The 26,478-nt window shown below is 28.9% G+C and overlaps 2 protein-coding genes across 3 annotated transcripts; both read right to left on the bottom strand.

The window, feature by feature from the left end:
• Positions 1-172: 172 nt before the first annotated feature.
• On the bottom strand, positions 173-9,446 carry LOC129291494 (protein NUCLEAR FUSION DEFECTIVE 4-like). 2 transcript variants are annotated; one of them, XM_054928869.1, is made up of 4 exons: positions 8,989-9,446; positions 2,688-3,042; positions 1,727-2,315; positions 173-786 (listed from the first exon to the last, which is right to left on the bottom strand). In XM_054928869.1, the coding sequence occupies exons 1-4, from the start codon at positions 9,295-9,297 to the stop codon at positions 285-287; spliced, it is 1,755 nt and encodes a 584-aa protein (XP_054784844.1). In that variant the 5' UTR covers positions 9,298-9,446; the 3' UTR covers positions 173-284. The 2 variants fall into 2 exon arrangements, with proteins under 2 accessions (XP_054784844.1, XP_054784845.1); XM_054928870.1 differs by having other exon boundaries at positions 2,688-2,903; positions 8,989-9,402.
• Positions 9,447-17,332: 7,886 nt separating this feature from the next.
• LOC129290457 (protein NUCLEAR FUSION DEFECTIVE 4-like) lies at positions 17,333-24,650 on the bottom strand. Its single transcript, XM_054927230.1, has 4 exons — positions 24,193-24,650; positions 20,714-21,068; positions 19,648-20,188; positions 17,333-18,008 (listed from the first exon to the last, which is right to left on the bottom strand). The coding sequence occupies exons 1-4, from the start codon at positions 24,499-24,501 to the stop codon at positions 17,507-17,509; spliced, it is 1,707 nt and encodes a 568-aa protein (XP_054783205.1). The 5' UTR covers positions 24,502-24,650; the 3' UTR covers positions 17,333-17,506.
• Positions 24,651-26,478: the final 1,828 nt, after the last annotated feature.

Raw genomic sequence — 26,478 nt, 5'->3', positions numbered from 1 at the left:
TTAATCCTTATGTAATTTTTATTTTTTAAAAAAAGTAGAATTTTTAAATTAAATTATCTTACCACCCCTATAGTTCCGGGTCCTCGCTTCCCCATTTGTACATTGTGATAAATTTTGCATGTCATGATCAAAAACATTACGTATCACACCTAATAACTTATAAACGACGACGTTTTGCATATCAGCACACATTCAAATATCTTGTGACACTGCTTGATCATAAATGTCGGAATTGTGGACATCACTACAAAACATGATCACATCCTCCCACATTCTAAAACTAATCAGTTCGATGTCGAATTTCTGTGTCTCTTTCTATTTCTCTCAAAATTGTCATAAGCCATCCTAGTCCTCAAGAAAAGCAGCAAGCTTGAAACCAAACCCACCATGGAAATACAGCCCCACCATATGAAAGTTTGGAAGTAACATTTTTTTCCGGTGCACATCGACATGCGAAGAAACCAGCTTATGCCACGTGTCGCCGTCGATGTTGAATCGGAGTTGGAGTCATAAACCAAAGCTGCAATAAGGCCAAAGAGACATGAACCTATAGGTATGTTGGTGATGAGGATGTTGTGGTTCACAGGAGCACTGTTTGGCCCAAAGAGCTCAGAAGTAATGGAGACTGCTTCAGAGAAGACGAAGCCAGAACTTAAACCTAACATGCCTGTGCTTATTTTCAGTGATGCTTCGCTTCCAGATGATGCTGCAAGCAAAGCGAATGCGATTGGTGTTGGAATCAGGGCTATTGTGTACCATCCTGTCCTTGGAAAGTGTATTTTCCAGCTGCATTATTATTGTATATATACCATTTGTGGATTAGTTCTTGTTAGGAAGTGTGCAAATAATAAATGGGACTCATTACTGAGAGCAGGGTTATCCTTAGGTTCATGAGTCACGGCTTCTTTAAGTTAACACAAAGTAGCGAATAATGTTTGATATATAAAAATGTACTTTTTTCAAAAAGAAAATAAAAATTGCACCTAAAAAGAAAATGAAACACTTCCATTTCTCATTTCCTTTCTGAAAAAATAATTTTATACCTACTAATCATTACATAAGCCCCTTGTGTTCACCCAAAGATATACCAAGATCATAAAATCAGGGACAATAATGTGAATCCCATTACTGTATGTCTATCTCTTTTCAGTTGTGGGACTATAAGGAATTTAAAAAAAAAAAAGGCTAAAGTATACAAAATTTTCCTGAACTTTGAGGTAGTAGTTGCACAAAACCTCTCTTACCTTTAAAATTTCAAAATTAACCTCCCTAAACTTTTTTTTTATAACAAACTTTCCTATGTTATTTCTTAGTTATCTGACTAATAAAAGTTATCATGTCATTAAGAAAAAAACATGTAGCAACTTATGTGTCATTCAATGTAAGCTAATATATAATAGCTTTTTAAAAATTTTATCTACATTTTTTCTGTTATTATTGGCCTATATGGAATGTCAATAAACAACTATATATCTTTTCTTAATATGACATAACAACTTCTATTAGTAAAACATGTAAGAAATAAAAACAGCAGAGTATGTAGTAAAAGAAAAATAAAAAGTTTTGAGATGTTAATTTTAAATATTTAAAGATGAAAGAGTTCTATGCAACTACCTCAAATTTCAAAAAAAGTCTATATATTTTAGCTAAGAAATTTTTAGTAGAGGATCCAAATGAAAGTTGACCTAAATGTAAATAAACAACTAAAATAGTATTGATCACGTACTTGCTCAAGAAGTCTGGGCCAGCAGCGAGAAGACGACCAAAGAAGGAACATATGGAGTACAATGATACCATGGAATTAGTCTCCGAACTGAATCCCAATGACTCTGAAATTTGCCCTATGTTGTTACTGTAAACCAATCCAATGGTAGCTCCACACAAATATGCCACATAGTACAACCAGAAATCTAGCCTTCTGAACAACAACCTCGTTGAATGTTCTTCATAAATCACTCTCATCTCGTCCCTCTGCATTATCTCCTTCACGAGACCATACTTAAGTTTATTCTCTTTCATCAAAACCACACTTTCCTCTTCTTCATCATCATCATCATTATCACCACCACCCATCAGCCCTTTATCAACGTCATCATCATCACCACCACCACCACCAATAAGCAGCCCTTTATCAATCTCATCATCATCATCATCGACGCTTGAGTTTCGCAGGCAGCAGCTTGAGGAAACGAAACGGCTATATACAATCCTAGGAACGAACAATGGAATCACAAGCAGAAAAACAGCACCCACGAGGATAACACGTGCCCAGGTTGTGCTAGAAGTCATGGTTTCAAGGACAAGGAGGTAGAGACCTACGATATTAGAAATAAAAAGTCCCACGTATAGAACTTAAAAAATAGATTAAGAACATATATATATATATATATATATAAAAGGTTTTGGGTGTGTGTATCTAACCAAATATCAATCGAATAAACTTAAGGCCTTTGAGACTAAAAGAAATAGTACAAGCCTAAGCAAGAAAAAGAAAATATAAAAAATCAAAGGAAAAAAATAATATAAGAAATATTAGAGATAAAAAAGTCAAAAAAATCTCATATTTAGAAATTAAAAGACAGACTAAGAATATATAAAGTTTAAGGTATGTTAAATTAAATGGCTCAAACTAATTAGGTAAATAGACTATTTTCAAGCATACTTAATATGAGTAGTTTAATACATGCCTGTAATGAGAGAAAGGACGTAGAGGCCGATGAAGATTGGGAAGTCGCGGCGGCGAATGGAGTCAGATGATGGAAGAGGATGCGCCGGTTGCTGCCGGGCAATCAAGATTGGGACAAGTGCGACAAAGGAGATTAGTAAAGGAACCAGGGCGTTGAGCAAGAGGTAGAGAGTGTCATCGCTGGAATTGATTGAGTTGACAATGAAAGTGTATAGAGCTGCAGTTACGCCATTGAAGCTGATGCTTAGAGAGAGTGCAAGAGGAATACTTGATGGGAAATTTTTTATGCATAAGACGTAGCACACAGTGTTGAACCAGCAGATACTGCAACCAGCTACCAAGCATGAAAGAAACACCTGCGTATGGTTTTAATTAAATTTTAATTGCTAGGTTGAATTGAATTCTCGATTAATTAAATTATGGTATAGCCAAATACTTGAAACTATATGTGTGTGTGTGCGTGCGCGCTTGCGATATTATCATATGAAACTTTGTTCAACATAGTCTGATATTATGTGGAGATCAGACGAGATGCTAATGAGTAATGAATATGGTTCATTTAAGGTTGTGCCAAAACAAAAAAAGAAGTCAAGAGTTCCAAAAAGTAGAAAGCCAAGGGCACGTTTGATTATGTTCTAATATTTTATTTTTAAAACATATATTGTAATATAATTTTTAAAATTATTTTTAAAACAAAACAAACAAAATTCTAATTGATTGTGTTTATTTAAAAACAGTTATAAAATTAAAAAAATCAGCTAATAATGATAGTTGCTAGTAGTTAATGGTAATGCCTTGTGATATAATAATTAGTCAAGATAAATGTAACTTTTAATAATCAAATATAATTCTTTTAGAAATAAAAAATAAAATAAAAATAATTTTAAGATGTTTTTATTTTTTCTTTTTAAAAAATAAAAAATAAGAACAATTTTAGAATTAATTAAATTCAAAACATTTATATAAATAAGTTTTAAAAAAACAAACAAACGAAATAGGTCCAAGCATTCCTTATGATCATCTCATCATTTAACTAGATGGACGATTTTCCAAGCATGAAAAGAGCCACCTCTGCAATATACCAATATGGAAGGCAAAACAACTGTTTTTGGAAGGAATTTCTATATATTGTAATGAATATATAATAAAATAATCTGACATGACAATAGGAATGACAATTACAGGTACACATGTAAATTTCGATAGTGACACCTGGGTGAATTGTCAGCAAGTTATCCTGTCTCTGAGAGAGAGAGAGAGAGAGAGAGAGAGAGAGAGAGAGAGAGAGCTATGAAACTAATGACCAAGATTATCCTATGTTTGATGGCTGAGGCTAGTGATTATTACATGGTTGATTATTTTTATTATTATTTATAAGTATTCTCTTATTAAAAACAATTAACATATATCTGAATACTAAATATAAATACTTTTTTAATAAAGATTCATGGTTGATTATTATTTTAATAGTATGCAAAAAAAGTCAATGCTTGTTATAAAATATAAACATATATTTCTAAAGAGAGCGCGATGAGTTAATTTAAAAAATTTAAAATTAACTAATAATTAACAAAATACTAATTAACAATGGTTAGATTGAGTGAACAAAACTCAGCTGACTATACTTCATGCAAGGTAACGTAACATCATGCCGTCGTCGTCGTCATTAGTGACGAATGCAGAGGGGGCAAGCGCCCCCCCCCCCCAATTAATGCTCCTTCATATATTTTTTTTATTTTTTTTAAATTTTTTTTCGTAAAAAATGTAAAATTAGTTTTCCCTCTCCCCATATTTTTTATGGTTTCAAATGCCCCCCTCCCATGTTGACAAGTCTGAATTCGTCACTGCAGTCGTCATCATAATATTTGAATAAGAGACCTAATAGTGTGGATAAATGTAAAGAAAGTTAAGAAAAAGGTGGGTGACTGGGTGGCTAAACTATTATTTTTAAAGTTTAAATTTTAATGCGTTCTATCTTGAAGAGCAAGCAAACCCATTTATTTCTTGCTTTACAACAATCATCTTGACAGTTAGGTATTGAGGCCAACAACTTTGCACCAATGTCGTCATAAGCTACATGCGGACTGTAAGGAAAGATTCAGATTATCCATTAATTCTTAATTAATGTAAGTTATTTCACAGACAACCACTCCTAAATACAATAAAATATTTTTATCTCATAATTTTAAATATTATTACAAAAGACTATACGATTTATTAATTAATTTATTTAGAGATATGGCTATAAAATGATAGTAAAAGGAAAAAAAAAAAACAAAGATTCGTGCGTGTGAGAGACTTTAATTCATTTATTTTGAAATTGCAACTTTAGTTAATTAGAGAGGAGCATATCGTACCTGTGAAACAAAATATTAATATAAAAAATAAAAAAATATATACTTAACCTTATATATTTAAGATATTTGTTTTTAATTAAACAAAAATATATGAATCTTTTATAGATTATTTATTGTATAACAAACTTTTTACCAGAATATTATTAACACATTAAAAGATATATATATATATATATATATTAATTTGATTGAATAAAAGTATATTATTAACATGTAAGGTTAATTACATAAATCTTGTTCCATCTAACACACACTTGTTCAACCAATGCATGTCTTCAATTAAATTAAAATAAATAGCGAGTACGTAGGGGAATTTGTTCGACCAAAGTCGTCACCTAATTAAATTAGCTGAAAATGAAAAGTATGCAAAGACAATATTTTGGTGTTAAATAAAAAGAATGAAGTTAAATTACAAAGAAATATTTAAAGCAAAAAGCGACAAAGAAAATTAGGAAAATGAAAAATAAAAACCTTCAAAAAAATTAATATCAAGTTAAGATCAGCTAAAATTTCCAAATTCATAACTCTTTTTTCCATAGTTCAGTAATGTTAAAATTTTAAAAAAAATTAATTTGATATTAATTTTCTTATGAGATCCTTACTTGTTATTTTTCTGTGGGAATCTATGGGCAATGAATTAAATTTTCTTTTTTATAATATTTCTCTTTTTCTTAATATAAAGCTAAGGTTTTTTTTTCAAAATATATATAAAGGTAATAAGGTTAAATTATACTAAATCTTATCAGATTTTAGATCTACATATATAATCTCTTAATCATGTTTATGTAATAATCTCTTAATCTTTAAAACTTGTATAAATTAAAATTTTCATTGTAACACTCCAAGAAAAAATTAAATTTCTCACAAAATATTTTCGTAAAAAATAACGTCTTCTTGGATATTCTCATGAGATTTAAGCTGCGAAAGAAAAAATTTTTAAATATTATTAATTAATTTTCATAAATTTTATATTATGTATATTTAATTCTTTTAAATTTAAAGTAAAGTAAAAATGTTTAATGGCATACTTCGCATCATCCTAACTGCAAATTTAAAATTTCTCAGACATTTATTATCAATTTTTTTAAAAAATTAGAAGTTACCCATACCATACTAGATTAAAATTAAAAGTTAATAAAAAATTGAATTTAAGTTAACCTAAACTTAAATTCTTTTTTCTCTCTGTTTTTTTTTTTAATTCGGTGCTCATTTTAAGTATATGTGGGAGTAAATTCCACCACTCCACCTGCTTGTTCTGAGGGTATAAAAATCTGTAGAATTTTTTATAAGCAATTTATTTAAAGGGTTAATATTCAATTTAAATTTTGAATTATAAGTTTAGGGACTATTTGAACTATAAGATTTTAAAAAGTACATTTTAAATTTAAAATAATTAAAATTTAGGCAATTTCACTTCACTATCAAATTTCAACAAACATGTATTAACTTTTAAAAATTAAGGTCAAATGTGTTATTTTCATCAAATTTCAATCTCTCTCTCCTTCTTACACTTATTTAGTGCAAATCACATATTAAGCCCTATTTAAACAATCATTTATTTAAGCTTAATAATAAAAATAAAATTATTTTAATTTTAATTATTTAAAATTTAAAATGTATTTTTTAAAAATTTAAAATTTAAACATGAATCTATAATTTAAAATTTAAATTATATATTAACCATTATTCATATGTTGACTCAATATTAAAACAAAAATTGTGGGTCCCAAAGAATAATTGTTTTTGTTTTCGCTTTCAGTCACCATTTAAACTTGCGGTCAGGATTGTCGTTGTGTGGCTTCAAGAGGCTCGCGCATTTCCTTAACTGATTTTCCCAAAAAAATACAAGTCTCATATTATGAGACTAATGAGTTAGAAAAAAAAAGCACTGTAAAAACTTTTTCTTTTATATGAAAAAAAATGTCATAATAATTCTTTTTTTCTGGGTCCACCAACCAGCTATTTTTTCAACTAACGGTCAATTATGTATCATCTACATAATAATTCACTTTCCAAGTTAGACTAACCGTTCGATTCGGTAAAATTCATGATTAATTCAATAACCTAACTTTATTTTATTTTTTTTATTGGGAAGAGAACTCAAATACTATTCTCTTGGCTTTCGTGAATATCTCTATAAAGCCCCTTAGGTCACTGTGTTTGTTTAATTTAAAAGCTGGAATCATTGGAATTTAGTCCGGATATTATATAAATTTAAAGAATAATTTTTATTTTATATTGACTTATTTTGAATTAAAATAATTAAAAAATAAATAAACTTTTGGAAATCTATACAGTCAAAATCTTTATCCAACAAGCGACAAAATTATACAATAAAAATATGCAATTAAATCTCCATTCATATAAAATAATAATGGATAAAATTTTTGGTATTTATGGAAATTAACTAACTGATGGACAAATAATTTAAATATAAGAAATATTCTTCGACAAAAAAAATTAGAATTTAACAATTCAGCAATTAAGGGCAACTTTCATGCCATCTTATTTTTATTTTTAATAATTTAGTTATAAATGGATAAATATTTAAAATGTTAACATAAAGTTATGTGAATAAATTATAATTATTTTAAGGATAAAAATGAATGATCAATTTTAAAGGAATAATAATCAATCGAAACAATATTTATATTTTTCAATACAATTCATGAGGAATGAGTCATATAATTCATGCTTTTTGAAATAGTGACTTATTATAAATTTTATTGTATATATTGTCATAATTATGTATTGATTTACATTTAAACATTATAACACTTATAATTTTATTTTTAAATAAATTTATAGTAATTTGTTGAAGAAATTAACTGCATATGTTTTTCCATCAAATTTAATAGTACACAGAAACCAACAATTTGATAATATTTTCATTATAAAAATGCTACTAAAAAATGATTTAAATATTTTAAAATTTAACTACTTAAATGTAACCTTTTTTTCTTACCCATGCATATTTGCTAAATGAAAAACTCATCCAGACTTCCAGAGGACCAAAAGAAAAGTACTGACCAATATTATCTAAATGAAGGAATTATAAGAAAACGAAACTGAATTCAAACACAGAACATAAATGATAAAATTACACTAAACAAAGTTAACACACTTTGGTTTCGTTTCATTGCTATTCAAAAATTGTTTGACTATACTGTTTTTGAAATTGTTTTTTAAAACAAAATGAAAAAAATCTGTTTAATTATATTAAGTTAAAAACAGTTTTAAACTTAAAAATCAGTCGATGGTCACTGGCGACAAATGGTAGTAGCTTATGATAATTATTAATCAAGTTAACTATAGTTTTCAATAAGCAAATGTAATTTACTTTAAACATAAGAAAAATAAAATGAAAAACTTTTGATATGTTTCTATTTTTTGTTTTTTAAAAACAAAAAATAAGAACAATTTTAAAAATAATTAAATTCAAAACACTCATCCAAACAAGTTTTTTTAATTTTTTTAATTTTATTTTTGAAAACAAAAACCATACAATGTAATTCTTGTTTTCTGTTTGTTGACTTCACTTTGTTTTTCTTTTTGTTTGTTTCTATTATTTTCTGTGGTTTGTGTGTTAGCTTGTACTTACATGTTCTTTTGAATATATTTTTAGTTTCAGTTATCAGTGTTTGTATTATTTTTTGTATCTAAAAAATTTGACCTTTTTTTGACAAAAAATCCAAATTATAACACATTTCCATCCATATTTCATGTATTAATAAAAATAATCATTTCCTTACTTCTATAAAAAAATGATTTGTCTTTTCTCCTTTCAATCTTAACCCATTTATTATAAAGAGTAATAAAACAGTTGTAAAAAAAAAAAACAGAGTAATAAAAAATTTCACAGGCAGTTAAGGAATTAACCACATGACCTATCAAAGCACATTTATCAGAGAGAATGAAGATGAGAGAGGAGTTCAGAGAACTGACCAGAACATAAGGTAAAGAGATGATTCTCTGAATGACGAGCCATTGAAGGCCGTAACCAACAACGCCAAGAAACGCAGAGATGAACATGACGAGCCACGGAGGAAGATACAGCAAACACAGACCAGAGCACCATCCGAATACCTTTCCCATGTCTGAAGCCACCGCCAGATAATTGAGCTGAAGCTGGGTTATGTCCATCACCGATTTCAGATCCGATGAGTACGACGAGAAGTCGAAGTTCGTCCCTGTGAATGCTTGAACCCATATCGACGCCACCAGTAGGATCCACTTCCTCGATTCTTCACGCATACTCCACAGATTGAACAGTTTGATCTGTTTATTCTACCTTCGTCCTCGTCGTCTTCGTTTTCAATTCGTTTCGTTGGTGATTTGAAGCACTGTGAGATGAAACTGAGAATTCGTTCAACGAGTTTGAAGGGGAATGAGACGAGAACAGAAGAAATTTGAAGGCCTTTTATAGAGAATGTTCTTTTAAGCTGTCTTTATGCTTTTTTTTTTTTTTTTGGCGATGAAGGGTTTGTTGTTTTGTTTGTTTGATAGTGTCTTTTTCTGATGATACAGAAGACACGTCTTTTCTAACTATTTTATTAGAATTAAATGGCAGTGATTTAGTCATTAAACTTATTTAAAAATACAATAAACATTTCATCTTATTTATATTTAAATAATTTTTTATATTTGTATTATATTTAATGAGTTCGAATAAAAATAATATTAAAAAAATATAATAATATCACATCAAATACTTTATATTAAGGATTAAATTTTTTTAAAAAAAGCATTTTATAATAAAGACCAGTACTTATTAAATTCAATCATGGAATACATAATTTTGTTAAAATAAAATCGTTTTATATTAATTGTTTTAAAAAATAAATTAGTAGTAGGAGCAATAAATATTAAAATAAAAGCACTCATTCTTTTTGTATGTAGTCAATCAATTCGTCGGGAAATGCCGGAATTGTAAGTGAATTCCCGTGAGAATAAATTCTACTTTAAATGGAAAGTAGAATTACATGGAAACAAAACCATAACTTTTGTAGAATCATAATATTTTAAAGAGTTAAATGGCAAATTTACTTTGAAACTTTTTCTCTAGAAACGTTTGATACCCTAAACTTTTTTTTTAAATTATTTTTGCCTCGAATTTTTTAAAAGAGAACATTTTTATCTCACCATTAAATATAAAAAATGTTAATTATTAAATTGAAGTTTAACCAAGAATTAAATGGCATATTTGCCTTGAAATTTTTTTCCATGGGTGTTTGGGTATCCTGAAATTTTGTTTGGAGCTTATTTTCTCTAGAAGTTTTAAAAATGGAGTAATTTTGCTCTCCCTTCTTCTTTCTCCTCCTCTTCTACCAGCAAGCTCCCATACTACCATGAATTGGAGTCCAAATGTGATGCTAAGTAAAATAGGTGACTGAGATTCATGAGCCTTGTCAGAAGTATCACATCTACCTCAACACTTTCACCCCCTAAAAATGACTGCTCAAACCCACAATGTTACCACTCTATCCATCAAAGGCAAATCGGCCATTCTTAACTTCCTAGATTGCTGTCATCCTCCCTTGACTTGCCTCATGCTCCTCTCATAACATCCAAGTTGCTGCTTTCACTGCTGCCGCCATAGTCAAGTTTGATGTTGTGAAGCCCTCAGAAGCATCTAAGTTAAGGTCACAATCCGCAGAGTCATCATAATTGAGTAAGATAATGGAATTGTTGAATATAGAAGAAGAGAGCTTTTATGTGGTCGAGTTCAACAAAACCAAAGCTAAAGTAATCAATTTGATCTCCAGGAAGCAAAACACACACATGATTATTATTTTTTCAACTATATCTAGCATTAGAGCCAATAGTGCTCTCTCAATGAAATATTCTAGTTCAATGAACTTGTCAAGCAACATAAGATAAGTAGATTGAACTATTGCTTCAATTGGATTATCTTAATTCATAATCAACAATTCAAGAAGGATTTCAATTTTTGTGATACCTTGGTGTAGAAGACTTAAGGATCCATCACCTATGCTTAGCAATCATTATATTTTGAGAAGATTTCAATTTCTTCCTTCTCCATTTTAGATGCAGGTGTGTTGAGTCTCATATTTTTGGTAAATTTGAAAAACTTACAAGGATAGCAAATATAAGAATAATTAATTGTTGAGTTAACAACTTCTACATGACCTTCCTTTAGTATTATAGGTAAAATTTGTCTGAAATCTCCACCCATTAGAACAACCTTGCCTCCAAAAGTTTTATTGGATCTCATTATATCCTTCATACTCTTGTCAAATGTTTCTATACATTGTCTTTTGATCATAAGTGCTTCATCCCATATTAAATCTGTATTCTTTAGAAGGTTTGCTAGTAGAGAGTTATGAAAGATATTACATATTGAATCTTCATTTACATTAATGGGAATAACAAACCTTGAATGAGCAGTTCTTCTTGAAGGCAACAGAATTGTTGCAATTCTACTTGTTACAACATTGAGAACAATCTTCCTTTTGCATCTAATGTGTGCTATCAATGCATTCCACAAAAAGGTCTTTCTAGTCCTCCAAAGCTATAAATGAAGAATAATCCTCCTTCATTCCTTATTATTGCTCCAATAATTTCATTGTAAATTATTTGTTATTCATCAATCAACATTTTGCTATATTTCTCACACTCAGACTTGAAATGTTGAATATTGAAATTGAGTTCTTGAATGATCAATTGATTTCAAGAATCATGTCGGCAATTCCTTAAAGGTTGAGGCATTGTTGGGAAGTCATCAAGATATTTTTTATTGGTTATAAAGAATTCTCTATTTCTAGTAGTATACTATTTTCTTTCTCTTCATGTGAAATTTGTACACCTAAAAAAGCATATTTGAATTATTTATTGGCTACTATATTGTATACAGATTTTTTAGAAAAATTGAATATATCTACTTTAGTCATTACAAAGTTATCATTAAAATGCATAATGAATTTTAATTAATAAGTTTTATGCATTTATTTGGAAATAAGTTCTATGCATTTATTTGGAAAATAATAGTTTTTCCAATTTCAAAAAAAGAAAAAAGATATTTACCACTATGGTTCTAATTAGCATGAGGGATGTAGAAAAAATCACCACATAGAAGGTTAGAAGTCTCCTTCCAAACTAAGTCGAGTTGACTGAGGCAATGGCTAAACAACATGCTTACAAAGAATTTTCTTAGGTATTTACTAGATGCCTAAAATGTGGCTTACTTTATAGCATTTATATACTCTTGGTCATCTTCAAAAAGATCTAATGCATAGCATGCTAATCTAAATGTCGAATGCACAACATTGTTGAACATTGTTGACTATCCAAACTTCTTCAAATGATTTAGGACCTCTAACCTTGGTTAACAGTACTCGTGGGTAGTATGATTTTCCTTGGGATGGAGAAGCATTTATTAGTCTTCCTACTGCAAATCCTCTTTGTCATTCTTTTCAAATTCTTAACTTGTAAAAAACATAGTGATGAGGCAACTCTAAGTAGGTTTCTTGTAAACCCATCATCATCATTTCTTTGCATCCATACAATAATTATCGACTGTTTGATTGTTTGATACTCTGATTATCTACAACACTTTAAACTTTCTGGTTTACTTTGTAAACAATAGATTGATAGTCAGGAAAATGATATGCACTAACATTTCTATAGGAGGGTATCTTTCATGTATGTCATATGAGAATATTCTTCAAGAGCCTTCACATGCAAAGAAATACCTACAATTGATGTAGTGAGTAATTTCATCAAACCTTTGTTGAGCATCATAATCATTGTTGTTATTGTACATGCTAGCAATAACAAAATCATTCCCTTGCTAATATACTTGAAAAGGAACTTTATGGAAGTAGATTGATATGTCTTCTCAACATTCAAATGAGCTTGGAAAAGTTCAAGTAACCTTGCATTGTAAGGTACAACAAATCTGTTATCAAAAGTTACACCATTCTTGATTATTGTTCTACCATCATTTCTCCTTCTGTAAGTTAAATATCCATCATCCTCAACAACTATGTGATCAACAATTGTTTTAGGAAAGTACTTGCTACATTTGCCTTTCTTCATACATGTTGAATTTGGATTTGCATTTGCACAAGGTTCATGAATTAATTTAATTAATTTGGACTTGCAATTGCCTGCCACTAGTGGTTGGGATCGTATTTTGGCCCTTGGACAGTTTGTAAACATTAATGATACTTTAACAACTACTGTGACAATATAAAGTATCACTACTACAAAAAAGAAAATATTAAACAATTCTTTTTGCCTATATTAGACACTTGTGTAACACCGTCATATATTGATAAAACAAATATTGGATGATTAGTACAACTGTCCAATATTATAATATTAGACAGTTTAAAGACCTATCCAATATATTGTTAAAAAGAGTGGTGTAGGTAAAATATATATTAGATAGATGGTTGTTTACCAGCACTGTCCAATATAATAAGCATATTGGACGATTATCATGATAACTGTTCAATATATTATCAAATATTAGACAGTTGTGACCACAACTATGCAATATGTTCATTATATTGGATGGTCATCCTACATAACCATCCAATATATTGATTTTCTTAAAATACATTGGCTACATTTCTTGCAGCCCCCTTACAATAGTATAATATAAATACAGACCAGTTAATTTCATAATTATACTAAACTAAATTCAATTATAATAAACTAACAATTTTATTAAAATAAAAAAATTTATTTCCTATACAATTGCTTAACGTAATATTAAGTAAAATAAAATTGTTTGCTATACTAAACTAAAATTGTTCTAAATTATAAAATCTAAATGAGAAAAACTAAAACAAAAATGTGCAATTCACTTATTTTTTTTACCCACAGCTAGAAAACGTACTTACACCATTCATCAATAAATTCATTGATGTGATGATCCTTGAATTCTTTGCAATATGAATCGAGATAATACTACAATAATATAATGTGACAACAAAGTTAATTATTTCAGCAAATTAAAATTTATAATAACATATAATTGAATCTAAATAACATACATACCATAGCGGGGATTACAGTCATCCCATGAGTGATGATGTCATTAAAAGATCTCATGACGCAATATTCACAATCCTCACTATATGTTATTTGTCGTGGGCATTGCATAGAAAAACCAATAAACATGTTATTGAATTAATGAGAAAATTAAAATTAATTGTTAAAATTAGTAGTGATAAGTACCTTTATTATCTTCCAATTATGGTAGGCTAGATCATATAATTTATATAGCATATCCGTTGACATTCAAAATTTCTAAGATGAAGTAAATGAATATATATAATTTTTTATATTTGTTGATCAAATTAAATAATTTTATGAAATCATTTTCCAGAATAAGTTTTGGGAATAAGAAATAATAACATTAGTTGATTCCTTTCTATTTAAAAAACATGTAAAAAATAAAATAGAACAATTCATTTGAAAAAATAGGGAAAACAACAATTACAGATCTTGTAAAGTATTAATGACAATTGAAGGCATCTAATTATTAAAATATCATGGAATGACCATGAAATTTATTTTTAATTAAAAAATAAATAACTATTAAAATAATCAATGGAATGTGACTCATAAACTTAAATAAAAATTAATTGTAAATTTAAGTATGTCACTTATTAATTAATGAAAAGTCAATTACAAATGGATAAATAGTTTTATGAATTTATGTTTCCTCACTTAGATTAAATCTAAGGATAATCACTTATGATGAATTTTAAAAAGGTTAATAATAAATCTATAAAAAATTAATTGTGAATAAATAGATAATCTCAGAAATTTATGTATCACTGGTGATTTAAAGACAATCAGCAGTAACCCTATCAACAAGGCTAATCCGTTTTGACTTAGTCTTGGGCCCAGAAACTTTGAACTTCTTAGTCTCACATGCGTGGGCCTCCTATTGCTTCTGATGGGCCTTCTTGTACTCTCCAACATCTCTATACCCATCTTTCGAGTTTCAATAAAGAATGTATTTTTTCAAGTACACAATGAAGAAAGAAATTAAATGTGCTCTTTATGACTAAACCAAGCTGTAATATGAAAATTACATGATTAGTTTGACCATGGTTTACTCGTGATTGAAAAACCAATGAATTCCGAACATATACCTTCACAAATATAATGATCACCTCGGTTTGAAAAGATTAATTGCATACTATGATTAACAAGATAACAGAGATATAAAAAAAATTGCATATATATTGTCCATGTGCCAAAGCCACATTGTAGTGAGGGCATGCAAAATACACCCCTTCACTTTGAAAAAAAAATTATAAGTAGGATAAGTAAATTTTATAATTTTACATCCCATACCTTTGATATTTTATACCCTCTAAACGAAATAAAAAAAATATTTGAGCTCAAAAGCTTGCTAGATATGTAATATTTTAATTATTGAGATAAGATATAAATAGCATATTTACATATGAAAAAATCATGTCAATGTGTTCAATATAAATTTTTCAAAAAGAAAAATGATAATTAATTTACTTATGTTATTATAATTTTAGTCCTAATGTAATTATTTTTTCAGTTAAATTATTATTTTCTAAAAAAGTATAATTTTTAAATAAATTATCTTACAACCCCTATAGTTCCGAGTCGTAGCTTCGCCATCGTATATTTTGATAAATTTTGCATGTCATGATCAAAAAGAATCTTTTTCCAATGATCATACCAAACGGGGGTTTCAGGTTTTCATAGGTGGGATATATGTGTGTGTTGAAGTTTTTTATGTTTGTGTGTGTGTCAAAAAAAGTTTTATATTGCTCAAGCTTGAGGAAGCCTTAGTGTATATACACTAAGATGAAAATTAGATCAAGTAAATAAGCTAAAAAAAGAAGTGGGTTTACACACATAATAACATGCCAATATAGTTGTGGGCTTGTGCGAGTAGATGTGATGTCAAGCACTTTAATCACTATTAACTAATTTTATTACAATATTCAGAAACGGTTTTCCTTAATGCTCATTAAGCCATATTTAATCATATTCAAGTCCATTAATATGTATTTATTGTCCTTAAATCCCCCATGAATTTTGGCTTATATAAGCTTGTATCCAATGCTTATTTCGACGCAATGCTCAAGAGTCTTTGAGCTCTTCTCTTCTTCATCCTAGGTACTTTCTTTCTTATTTATATCTATGTTGTTCTATCACCCTATTTTTGTAGGAAGGGTTAGCTAAATCCTAGAGAACTGCTGACAATTGTGTTGAAATAATTTTTAAAAATAATATCGTTAAACATGATTCAGATCAAATTCTATATTGCTATTGCCAACAATAATTGGCTTTTTTACAAGATTTTCCAACAACAATATATGTGTGTGCGCATGCGCCTACACGCGCATGTAGGTATATGATTTCTTTTGCCTATAAATTTACGTCCTTTATCAATTCTCAATTTTTTTGTTTGAGAATCATTTGAAAGTAATTGAACTCACTCTAAAACTTTATGTATTAGAAGGCTATTAAACTCGCGAGTTTAAATAAACTTTTAATAGGAATGTAAAGTCTGATTGCAAACTTGAATCATAAACTCGTAAGAGTTTATCTCTATTAATAAATAGCCATTAAAAATTTATTATTAAATAATTATAATATAAAATATGAATGTATTTTGATTTAAATATATTTAACATATAAGTCATTGAAATTAAACACATATAAATTGTAATAGGAATGTAAACTCTGGTTGCAAACTTGAATCATAAACTCGTAAGAGTTTATCTCTATTAATAAATAACCATTAAAAATTTATTATTAAATAATTACAATATAAAATATGAACATATTTTGATTTAAATATATTTAACATATAAATCATTGAAATTAAACACATATAAATTAATAAATTATCATACAAAACATAGAAATTTTAAAACAAGAAAACTTATTTTTGGTACTTTTGTTTTCTTTTTTTTATTAATATTAGTTTTTGCTTTTTAAATTTTTTTCTTCTTTGAACCAGGTTTTATAATTTTTATAAACTGAATTCTTTATAGTAGATACTTAACTTGTTTAACTAAAAAAAAAATCAATAACTTTAACAAGCTTACATCAGTTCGAGTTTATGAATTAATTGATACAATTTTATAAGTCAAAAACATAAAAATGATAAACTCGGAGACAAAACACGTAAATTTAGTGGAGTTTATATTTAGTTTGAATTTATAAATGAGTTGTCATAATTTTATAAACTAAAAATGTTAAACTTATAGAGTCAACTTGAAAGTTTGACAATTATAGTATCACACCTAATAACTTTCTTGATCCAAAAATCAATTTAATTAACAATGCAAACTTATAAACGATGGCGTTTTACGTATCATTACACATTCAAATATCTCGTGACACAGTTTTTGATCCAATATGTTGGAATTGTGGACATCAATAAAAAACATGATCACATCCTCCTACGTTAATTATCTAAAACTAATCAGTTCTGTGTCATATTTCTGTGTCTCTTTCTGTATCTTTCAAAATTGTCATAAGCCATCCTAGTCCTCAAGAAGAGCAACAAGCTTGAAACCAAACCCACCATGGAAATACAACCCCACCATATGAAAGTTTGGAAGTAACACTTCTTTCCAGTGCACATCGACATGCCAAGCAACCAGCTTATGCCACGTGTCGCCATCGACGACGAATCAGCATTGGAGTCATAAACCAAAGCCGCAATAAGGCCAAAGAGACATGATCCTATAGGGATGTTGGTGATGAGGATGTTGTGGTTCACAGGAGCACTGTTTGGCCCAAAGAGCTCAGAAGTAATGGAGACTGCTTCAGAGAAGACGAAGCCAGAACTTAAACCCAACATGCCTGTGCTTATTTTCAGTGATGCTTCGCTTCCAGATGATGCTGCAAGCAAAGCGAATGCGATTGGTGTTGGAATCAGGGCTATTGTGTACCATCCTGTCCTTGGAAAGTGTATCTTCCAGCTGTATTATTATTGTATATATACCATTTGTGGATTAGTTCTTGTTAGGAAGTGTGCAAATAATAAATAGAAATAAACTGGATAAAACAATTGAGAATTATAGAAAAATTAGAAAAAAATTATGAAAAATGATACAAGAAATTTAATGTTAGAAAACTCCACATATGAGGCAAAAAAGTGGGGGGAGAGGGGAGAGAAAGAAAGAGAGTGCGTGCAGCTTTAGAATTGCTTCTAGGCAAACATGAAAAACTTTATCACATCGTCTAAGCCAACAAGTTTTTTTAATTTCCACTTAAGTTGTTTTACAGTTACCCTTTATTTTTATAAATTTAATTTCTTCTCTTTGTTGTCGCTTATTCTTATTGTCTTCTCACTTTTCTATCTAAACCAAGCTTTAAGATTCATATATGTTAAACTTTTGAAGAAGATAAAATAAATAATTACTCCCTCCAATCCAAAATATAGGCAATTTTTAGGAAAATTCTGTATACTAATAAAATTATTTTTATTCTCATAAAAAATATATATTGTTTTTCCTTTTCACCCTTAATCCTAATCACTAATGCATTTCGTGATGAATGAAAAATAAATTTACATAAAGATCTAGATTAATAAATACTAGGGATAAAATGAAAAAAAAAATTACATGTATTGGAGGCTGCTTATATTTTGAACTAAAATTAATTGAGAGAAAAAACTTATATTTTGGACCAGAGAGAGTATATATTCTCTTGCAGTTCATACAACTTAAAAGGGGTAACTGTGGTTTCTAGTACCACTTCTAAAATGGGACTTATTATTAAGATCAGGGTCATCCTTAGGTTCATGCATGAGTCACGGCTTCTTTAAGTTAACAGAAAGTAAAGAATAATGTATGATGTACAAAAAAGTATTTTCGAAAAGAAAATAAAAAATAAACCTAAAAAGAAAATGAAACACGTGCATTTCTCATTTTCTTTTTAAAAAACTATTTTTGTACCTACCAAACATTACATAAGCCCCTTGTGTTCAACTAAGGATATACCAAGATCATAAAATTAGGGACAATAATGTGAATCCCCTTATTATATGTCTATCTCTTTTCGGTTGTGTGACAATAAGGAATTAAAAGAAATTTGGCTAAAATATATAAAATTTCCCTAAACTTTGAGGTAATAGTTGCACAAAACCCCTCTCATCTTTAAAAGCTTAACATTAACCTTCATAAACTTTTATTATTTTTTTTTTTACCCCAAACTCCCTTAAGTTATTTCTTAGTCCTCTAACTAACAAAAGTTGTCATATCATATTATGAAAAAAACATGTAGCAACTTATGTGTCATGTAATGTAAGCTAATATATAATATCTTTTTAATTTTTTTTATTATTATTGGATTATATCAAATGTCAATAGACTACTACATGTCTTTTCTTAATATGACATAACAATTTCTCTTACTAAAATAGCTAAGAAATAATAATAGGAGAGAATGTAGGTTAAAAAAGTTATTTTAAATATTTAAATATGAAGGGTTCTATACAATTGCCTCAATATTTAAAATAGTTTTGTATATTTTAATTAAGAAATATTTTTAGCAGAGGATCCAAATGAAAGTTGACCTAAATGTAAATAAACAACTAAAATAGTATTGATCACATACTTGCTCATGAAGTCTGGGCCAGCAGCGAGAAGACGACCAAAGAAGGAACATATGGAGTACAACGATACCATAGAAGTAGTCTCTGAACTAAATCCCAGTGACTCTGAAATCTGCCCTAAGTTGTTACTGTAAACCAATCCAATCGTAGCTCCACACAGATATGCCACATAGTACAACCAGAAATCCAACCTTCTCAATAACAACCTCGTTGAATGTTCTTCATAAATCACTCTCATCTTGTCCCTCTCCATCATCTCCTTCACAAAACCACACTTAAGTTTATTCTCTCTCATCAAAACCACACTTTCCTCTTCATCTTCATCTTCATCATCACCACCACCACCACCAATCAGCCCTTTATCAATCTCATCGTCATCATCGAAGCTGGAGTTTCGCAGACAACAGCTCAAGGAAACGAAACGGCTATACACAATCCTGGGAACGAACAATGGAATCACAAGCAGAAAGACAGCTCCTACAAGGATAATACGTGCCCAGGTTGTGCTAGAAGTCATGGTATCAAGGACAAGGAGGTACATGCCTGTAATATTAGAGATAAAAAAAATCAAAGAAATCCCTCGTTTAGAAATTAAAAAAATATATTAAAAATATATAAAGTTCTGGGTATGTTTAACCAAATGCCTTAAGTTGTTTTGGTAAAATAGAACACCGTCAAACATACTTAATATAAAGTGTTTAATATAGTATCATGAGTTATTTAATTGGAAAAAAACAAAAAAAATATTTAAGAAAAAGAAAAAAAGAATTAATGAATGAATGAAAGATGAAAAAAAACAAGAAGTTAAAAAGAAAGAGAGAAGAAGAAAAAACTTGAGGTCTCTAAGACTAAAAGAAAAAAGTACAAGATCAAACAAGAAGAAGAAAATATGAAAAGTAGTGGAAGGAATACCAAAGATAAAGAAGTCAAAGGAGTTTCACAATTAAAAATTAAAAAATAGATTAAGAACATATAAAGTTTAGAGTGTCTCTAACTAAATATTTTTAATTATGTTGCTAATGTAGGCAAGCATCAAGCATTCTTAACATAAAAGAGTTTTATACTTGCCTGTGATGAGAGAAAGGATGTAGAGGCTGATGAAGACTGGGAAGTCGTGGCGGAGAATGGAGTCAGACGGTGGAAGAGCATGCGCCGGTTGCTGCCGGAGAATCAAGATTGGGACGAGTGCGACAAAGGAGATTAGTAAAGGAACCAGGGCGTTGAGCAAGAGGTAGAGAGTGTCATCGCTGGAATTGATTGAGTTGACAATGAAAGTGTATAGAGCTGCAGTTACACCATTGAAGCTGATGCTTATAGAGAGTGCAAGAGGAATACTTGATTGGAAATTTTTTATGCATAAGACGTAGCACACTGTGTTGAACCAGCAGATACTGCAACCAGCGACCAAGCATGAAAGAAACACCTGCGTATGGTTTTAATCAAATTTTAATTGCCAGGTTGAATTGAATTCTCGATTAATTAAATTATGGTGTGGCGAAATACTTTTCTCCCTTGAAAAGAATTGAGTGCTGCAAGACACAAGTATGAAACTATATATACAAATAAACATTATTATTATTATATGAAACTGTGTTCAAGATTGTCTGTCATTATGTGGAGATGATGAGATGTAATGATCAAGGGTGGAGATATGGGGACTAGGGAGAGTCATGACCCCCGGAACTTTTTTAATTTTCTTTTAATAAAATATAGTGGTTATATATTTCTGCCTCCCTCCTCCAAAGTGGGCACATTATGCATAAGCTTGGAGACATTAAAAGGAGTTTTCATTTGAATTCTACACATAGTCTTCTACTTATATATAGTTCAATTGCTTCAGTTCTTAAAATTATAGCTGTCATGGGATATGTTTTACATTTGACAAAAGAGATTATGAGAATTATTATTGACAAATTTTATTAAATATTACAACAAAAATCTTAAAATATATTAAATGTTATGTGCTATGATGTTCTTCTAAACAAATTTTCTTTTTTCAATAAATCAAATTATTAAAATTTATAATATAAATGATTTTTATTTTGATATAATTTGATTTTATTGACATAAAAAATTTCATGACAATTAAGTATCATTACCGTGTTGACATATTTTTTATTGTCATTGCTTTGTTTAGAGATGCTAGTGACTATGGTTAATTATTCTAAGGTCATGCATGCCAGAAAAAGTCAATACTTATAAACATATAACAATAGTTGAACTGAATGAAGAACACTACGTCTACTTCCAGCCAAGCAAGGTAACATGACACAGCACAACAACAACAACAACAATAATTGAATATCACTTAATAGTGGATAAATATAAAGAAAATTAGGAAGAGGTGGGTGGCTGAATTATTATTTTTTTAATGTTTTAAATTTAAAGCATTCTATCTTGAAAGGCAACCAAACACGTTTATTTCTTGATTTACAAGAATCATCTCAACAGTTAGGTATTGTGGCCAACAACGTTACACCAATTAATGTCACAAAGGTATATAAGGACGAGATTATCCATTAATTATTAATTAATTTAAGTTATTAAACAAGCCAACCACTCCTAAATACAGTAAAATATTTTTATCTCATAATTTTAAATATTATTACAAAAGACTACACCATTTATTAACTAATTTATTTAGAGATATGGCTATAAAATGACAAGTAAAAGGGAAAAATTGTGTAGGAGAGTTTCAAATTCATTCACTCTGAAATTGCAAATTTAGTTATTAGAAAGGAGAAGATCATATCGTAACTGTGAAACTAAATATTAAATATAAAAAAAAAAAACCATCCAACACACATTTATTAAACCAATATCTTCTATAAATTAATTTAAAATAAATATAACGAGTGCAAAAGGGAATTTGTTCGACCGCAGTCTCAGTTAATTAAATTAGTTGAAAATGAAAAGTATGACAGGGACAACATTTTGGAGTTAAATAAAAAGAATGAATTTAATTACAAACAAACATATAATTTAAAAAGCAACAAAGCAAATAACCAAGATTTTATCCCCCAAAAAAAAAGGCTGAGGTTTATTTTGGCCAAAATATAATGCTAATAATTTTAAATTATACAAAATCTTATCAGATTTTAGATCTACACATACAATCTCTTAATCATATTTATGTAATAATCTCTCGATCTTTAAAACTTGTAGAGTATAAATTAAAATTTTTATTGTAACACACCAAAAAAAATTAAATTTCTCACAAAATATTTTCATAAAAAACAATGCCTTCTTGGATGTTCTCATGAAATTTAAGCTGCGAAGGAGAAAATTTTAAATACTATTACTTAATTTTCATGAATTTCATATTACGTATATTTAATTCCTTTAAATTTAAAATCAACTAAAATATTTGATAACATATTCCCTCTATTAAAAATATAAAGTATGTTTGAAAGAGTTGGATATTCAAAAATGTAAAGCACTTTTAATTTTTTGAGATACAATCATTGCCTTCTTTTCAAAAGTACCTCTATTAATAATGACTTTATATTTATTGTAGAGTATTTAATAGGGATAAATATGGAAAGATAGGGTTAGTTGAAAAGTAGGTAACTATTTTATCGGGAGTGAAATTCAATTAAAAATACCTTACATTTTTAAACGAATGAAGTACTAGTTAACAACTTGGTATCATCTTAATTACAAATTTAAAATTTCTTAGAAGTTTATCATCAATTTTTTTTAAATTAGAAGTTATCCATACCATAACAGATTAAAAGTTAATAAAAAAATTGTATTCAATCTAACTTAAACTTAAATTCTTTTTTCCCTGTTTTTTCTTTTTTATTTGATGCTCATTTTAAGTAGACGTGGGATCAAATTCCACCACTCCACGTGCTTGTTCTGAGTTTTATAAGCAATTTATTTAAATGTTGACTCAATATTAAAACAAAATTGTGGGTCCCAAGGACACAATTGTATTTGTCTCCACTTTCAGTCACCATTTAAACTTGCGGTCAGGATTGTTGTTGTGTGGCTTCAAGAGGCTCACACATTTCCTTCGGAAAAATACAAGTCTCATAACTATGAGACTTATGAGCTGAGGAAAATAAGTACTGTAAAAACTTTTGTCTTTTAAATGAAAAACAAATGACCAACTACCGGCTATTTTTTTAACTAACAGTCAATTACGTATCATGTACATAATAGTTTTTTATACAGGTTCTTTTAAATATATTTTTAGTTTTGACCATTAGTGTTTGTATTATATTTTGAATCTAAAAAAATTGACCTTTTCTTTTTGACAAAAAATCCAAATTACAACGCATTTCCATCTATATTTCATGTATTAATAAAAATAACCATTCCCTTCCTTCTATAAAAAACGATTTGTCTTTCTCGTTTCACTCCTAACCCATTTATTATAAAGAGTACTAATAAAACAGTTGTATTAAAAAAAAAAAACACACACACACACACACACTGTGATAAAACAGTTCATAGGCAATTAATGAATTAACCAGCTGACGGTCTATCAAAGCATATCTATCAGAGAGAATGAAGATGAGAGACGAGTTCAGAGTACTGACCATAACATAAGGCAAAGAGATGATTCTCTGAATGACGAGCCATTGAAGGCCATAGCCAGCAACACCGAGAAACGCAGAGATGAACATGACGAGCCACAGAGGAAGATACAGCAAACACAGACCAGAGCACCATCCGAATACCTTTCCCATGTCTGAAGCCACCGCCAGATAATTGAGCTGAAGCTGAGTTATGTCCATCACCGATTTCAGATCCGACGAGTAGGACGAGAAGTCGAAGTTCGTCCCTGTGAATGCCTGAACCCATATCGACGCCACCAGTAGAACCCACTTCCTCGATTCTTCACCCATACTCTACAGATTGAACAGTTTGATCTGTTTATTCTACTTTCGCCCTCGTCGTCTTCGTCTCCAGTTCCATTCGTTGGTGATTTGAAGCTCTGTGAGATGAAACTGAGAATTGGTTCGACGAGTTTGAAGGGGAATGGGATGAGAACAGAAGAAATTGGAAGGCCTTTTATAGACAATGTTCTTTTAGGCTGTCTTTATCCCTTTTTTTTTTTTTTTTTTTTGTGGCGACGAAGAGTTTGTTTGACAGTGTCTTTTTCTGATGACATTGAAGATACGTCTTTTCTAACTATTTTATTAGAATTAAATGGCAGTGGTTTAGTAATTAATTTTATTTAAAAATACAATAAACATTTCATCTTATTTATATTTAAATAAAAAATTTATATTTGTATTACATTTAATAAGGTTAAATAAAAATAATATTAAAAATTAAAAAATAATAATATCACATCAAATAATTTATATTAAGAATTAAAAAAATATTTTTAAAAAATGTTTTATAACAAAGACCAGCACTCATTAAATTCAACCCGCGGAATGCAAAATTTTGTTAAAATAAAATCGTTTCATATTAATTGTTTTAAAAACATAAATTAATAGTAGCAGCAATAAATATCAAAATAAAAGTACTCATTCTATTTGTATGAAATCAATTGATTTCTTGGGGAACGCCGGAATTGTAAGGGAACTCCCGTGTGAGAATAAATTCTAATTTAAATAGAAAGTAGAATTAAATGGAAACTAACCATAATTTTTTAGAATCAGAATATTTTAAAGTTAAAAATTACTGTTGTTATAAATATTGTGATATAATTGTAAATATCCATAACGTTTTAAGGGTTGTCCTTTAGCATTCCTTTAATTAAAGTTAGATAATCTACCATATAAATAGCTTCTTGGGAGTCTTCTATGATTAATGCATGTAACACTTAAATGCTATATATTCTATCATTATGTTGATGTATTCTATGATTCCTTTAATTAAACCTGGGTGACTCGGGATTAACCCGAATTAACCCGCCCAACCCCTCGGTTCAGGCGGGTTGGGCGGGTTGAAATTTAAAAAAAATTTGATAATAATTAACCAAGATGTATATTTATTTTTGACATGATAATAATTAATGATAGGTCAATAGGAGTCATAGGGTAAAAAAAATCATACTTATGTCAGATGAGGGACGGAAGAAGCAAAAAGAAATCAAAAAGTATAAATATATATTATATTATATTATTTTTTAATTTGAATTATTTAATTAAATAATTTTTAAAATATATCACTTTTATTTATTATCTTTTATTTTAAAATAAATTTTTATTTCTATTATTTTAACTCATTGAAATTTTTTTATCATTTAGTTAACCTTATTTTAAAAAAATATAGAAATGTTGTTATACTTTATTATTGTTAGAATTATTGTTATATGTTATATGAGATATTAAGACTTGGATATGTATGAACGTATTGAGAATTAATACATTTTTTATTTAAATTATATTATTTTATTATGACCGGTCTGACTCCGGTTTGACCCCCGGTTGAACCCATGACCCCTGACCCCTGAATTTGACCGATTCAATGATCGGTCCGGTTTTCAGTACCTTGATTCTATATTGTAATTATTGTCGTAGAATTTAAGAACTTGATATATATACACACACATAGTGAGTAATTATATGCTTGATGAAGTGAATAAGAGCCTCTCCTTATTTTTCTCCCTATTTCTTTCTCTTATCTTCTTCATCTCCCTCATCTCAATCACTTGTTTTTTTTTTTTTAATTACAACTGTTAAATTTTTAAAAATCTTCCAATTGTTTAAAAAGCCATGCTTAATTTTTTTTCAAAAAAAAATATTAGAATACATTTCTTAGAATTTAAGACTATAAAGACCAAATTATACATAGAAGAAAAATTATATAGTCAACCTTACATATTTAAAGTACTCATTTTTAATTCAATTAAGATGTGTAGATTTTTT

This window comes from Prosopis cineraria, unplaced genomic scaffold (assembly GCF_029017545.1).
Source record: "Prosopis cineraria cultivar Desert tree isolate PC_DT_omini unplaced genomic scaffold, ASM2901754v1 PC13, whole genome shotgun sequence".
Lineage (NCBI taxonomy): Eukaryota > Viridiplantae > Streptophyta > Magnoliopsida > Fabales > Fabaceae > Prosopis > Prosopis cineraria.
Note: the sequence above shows the minus strand (reverse complement) of the source record. Positions and strands in the feature narration are given on the sequence as shown.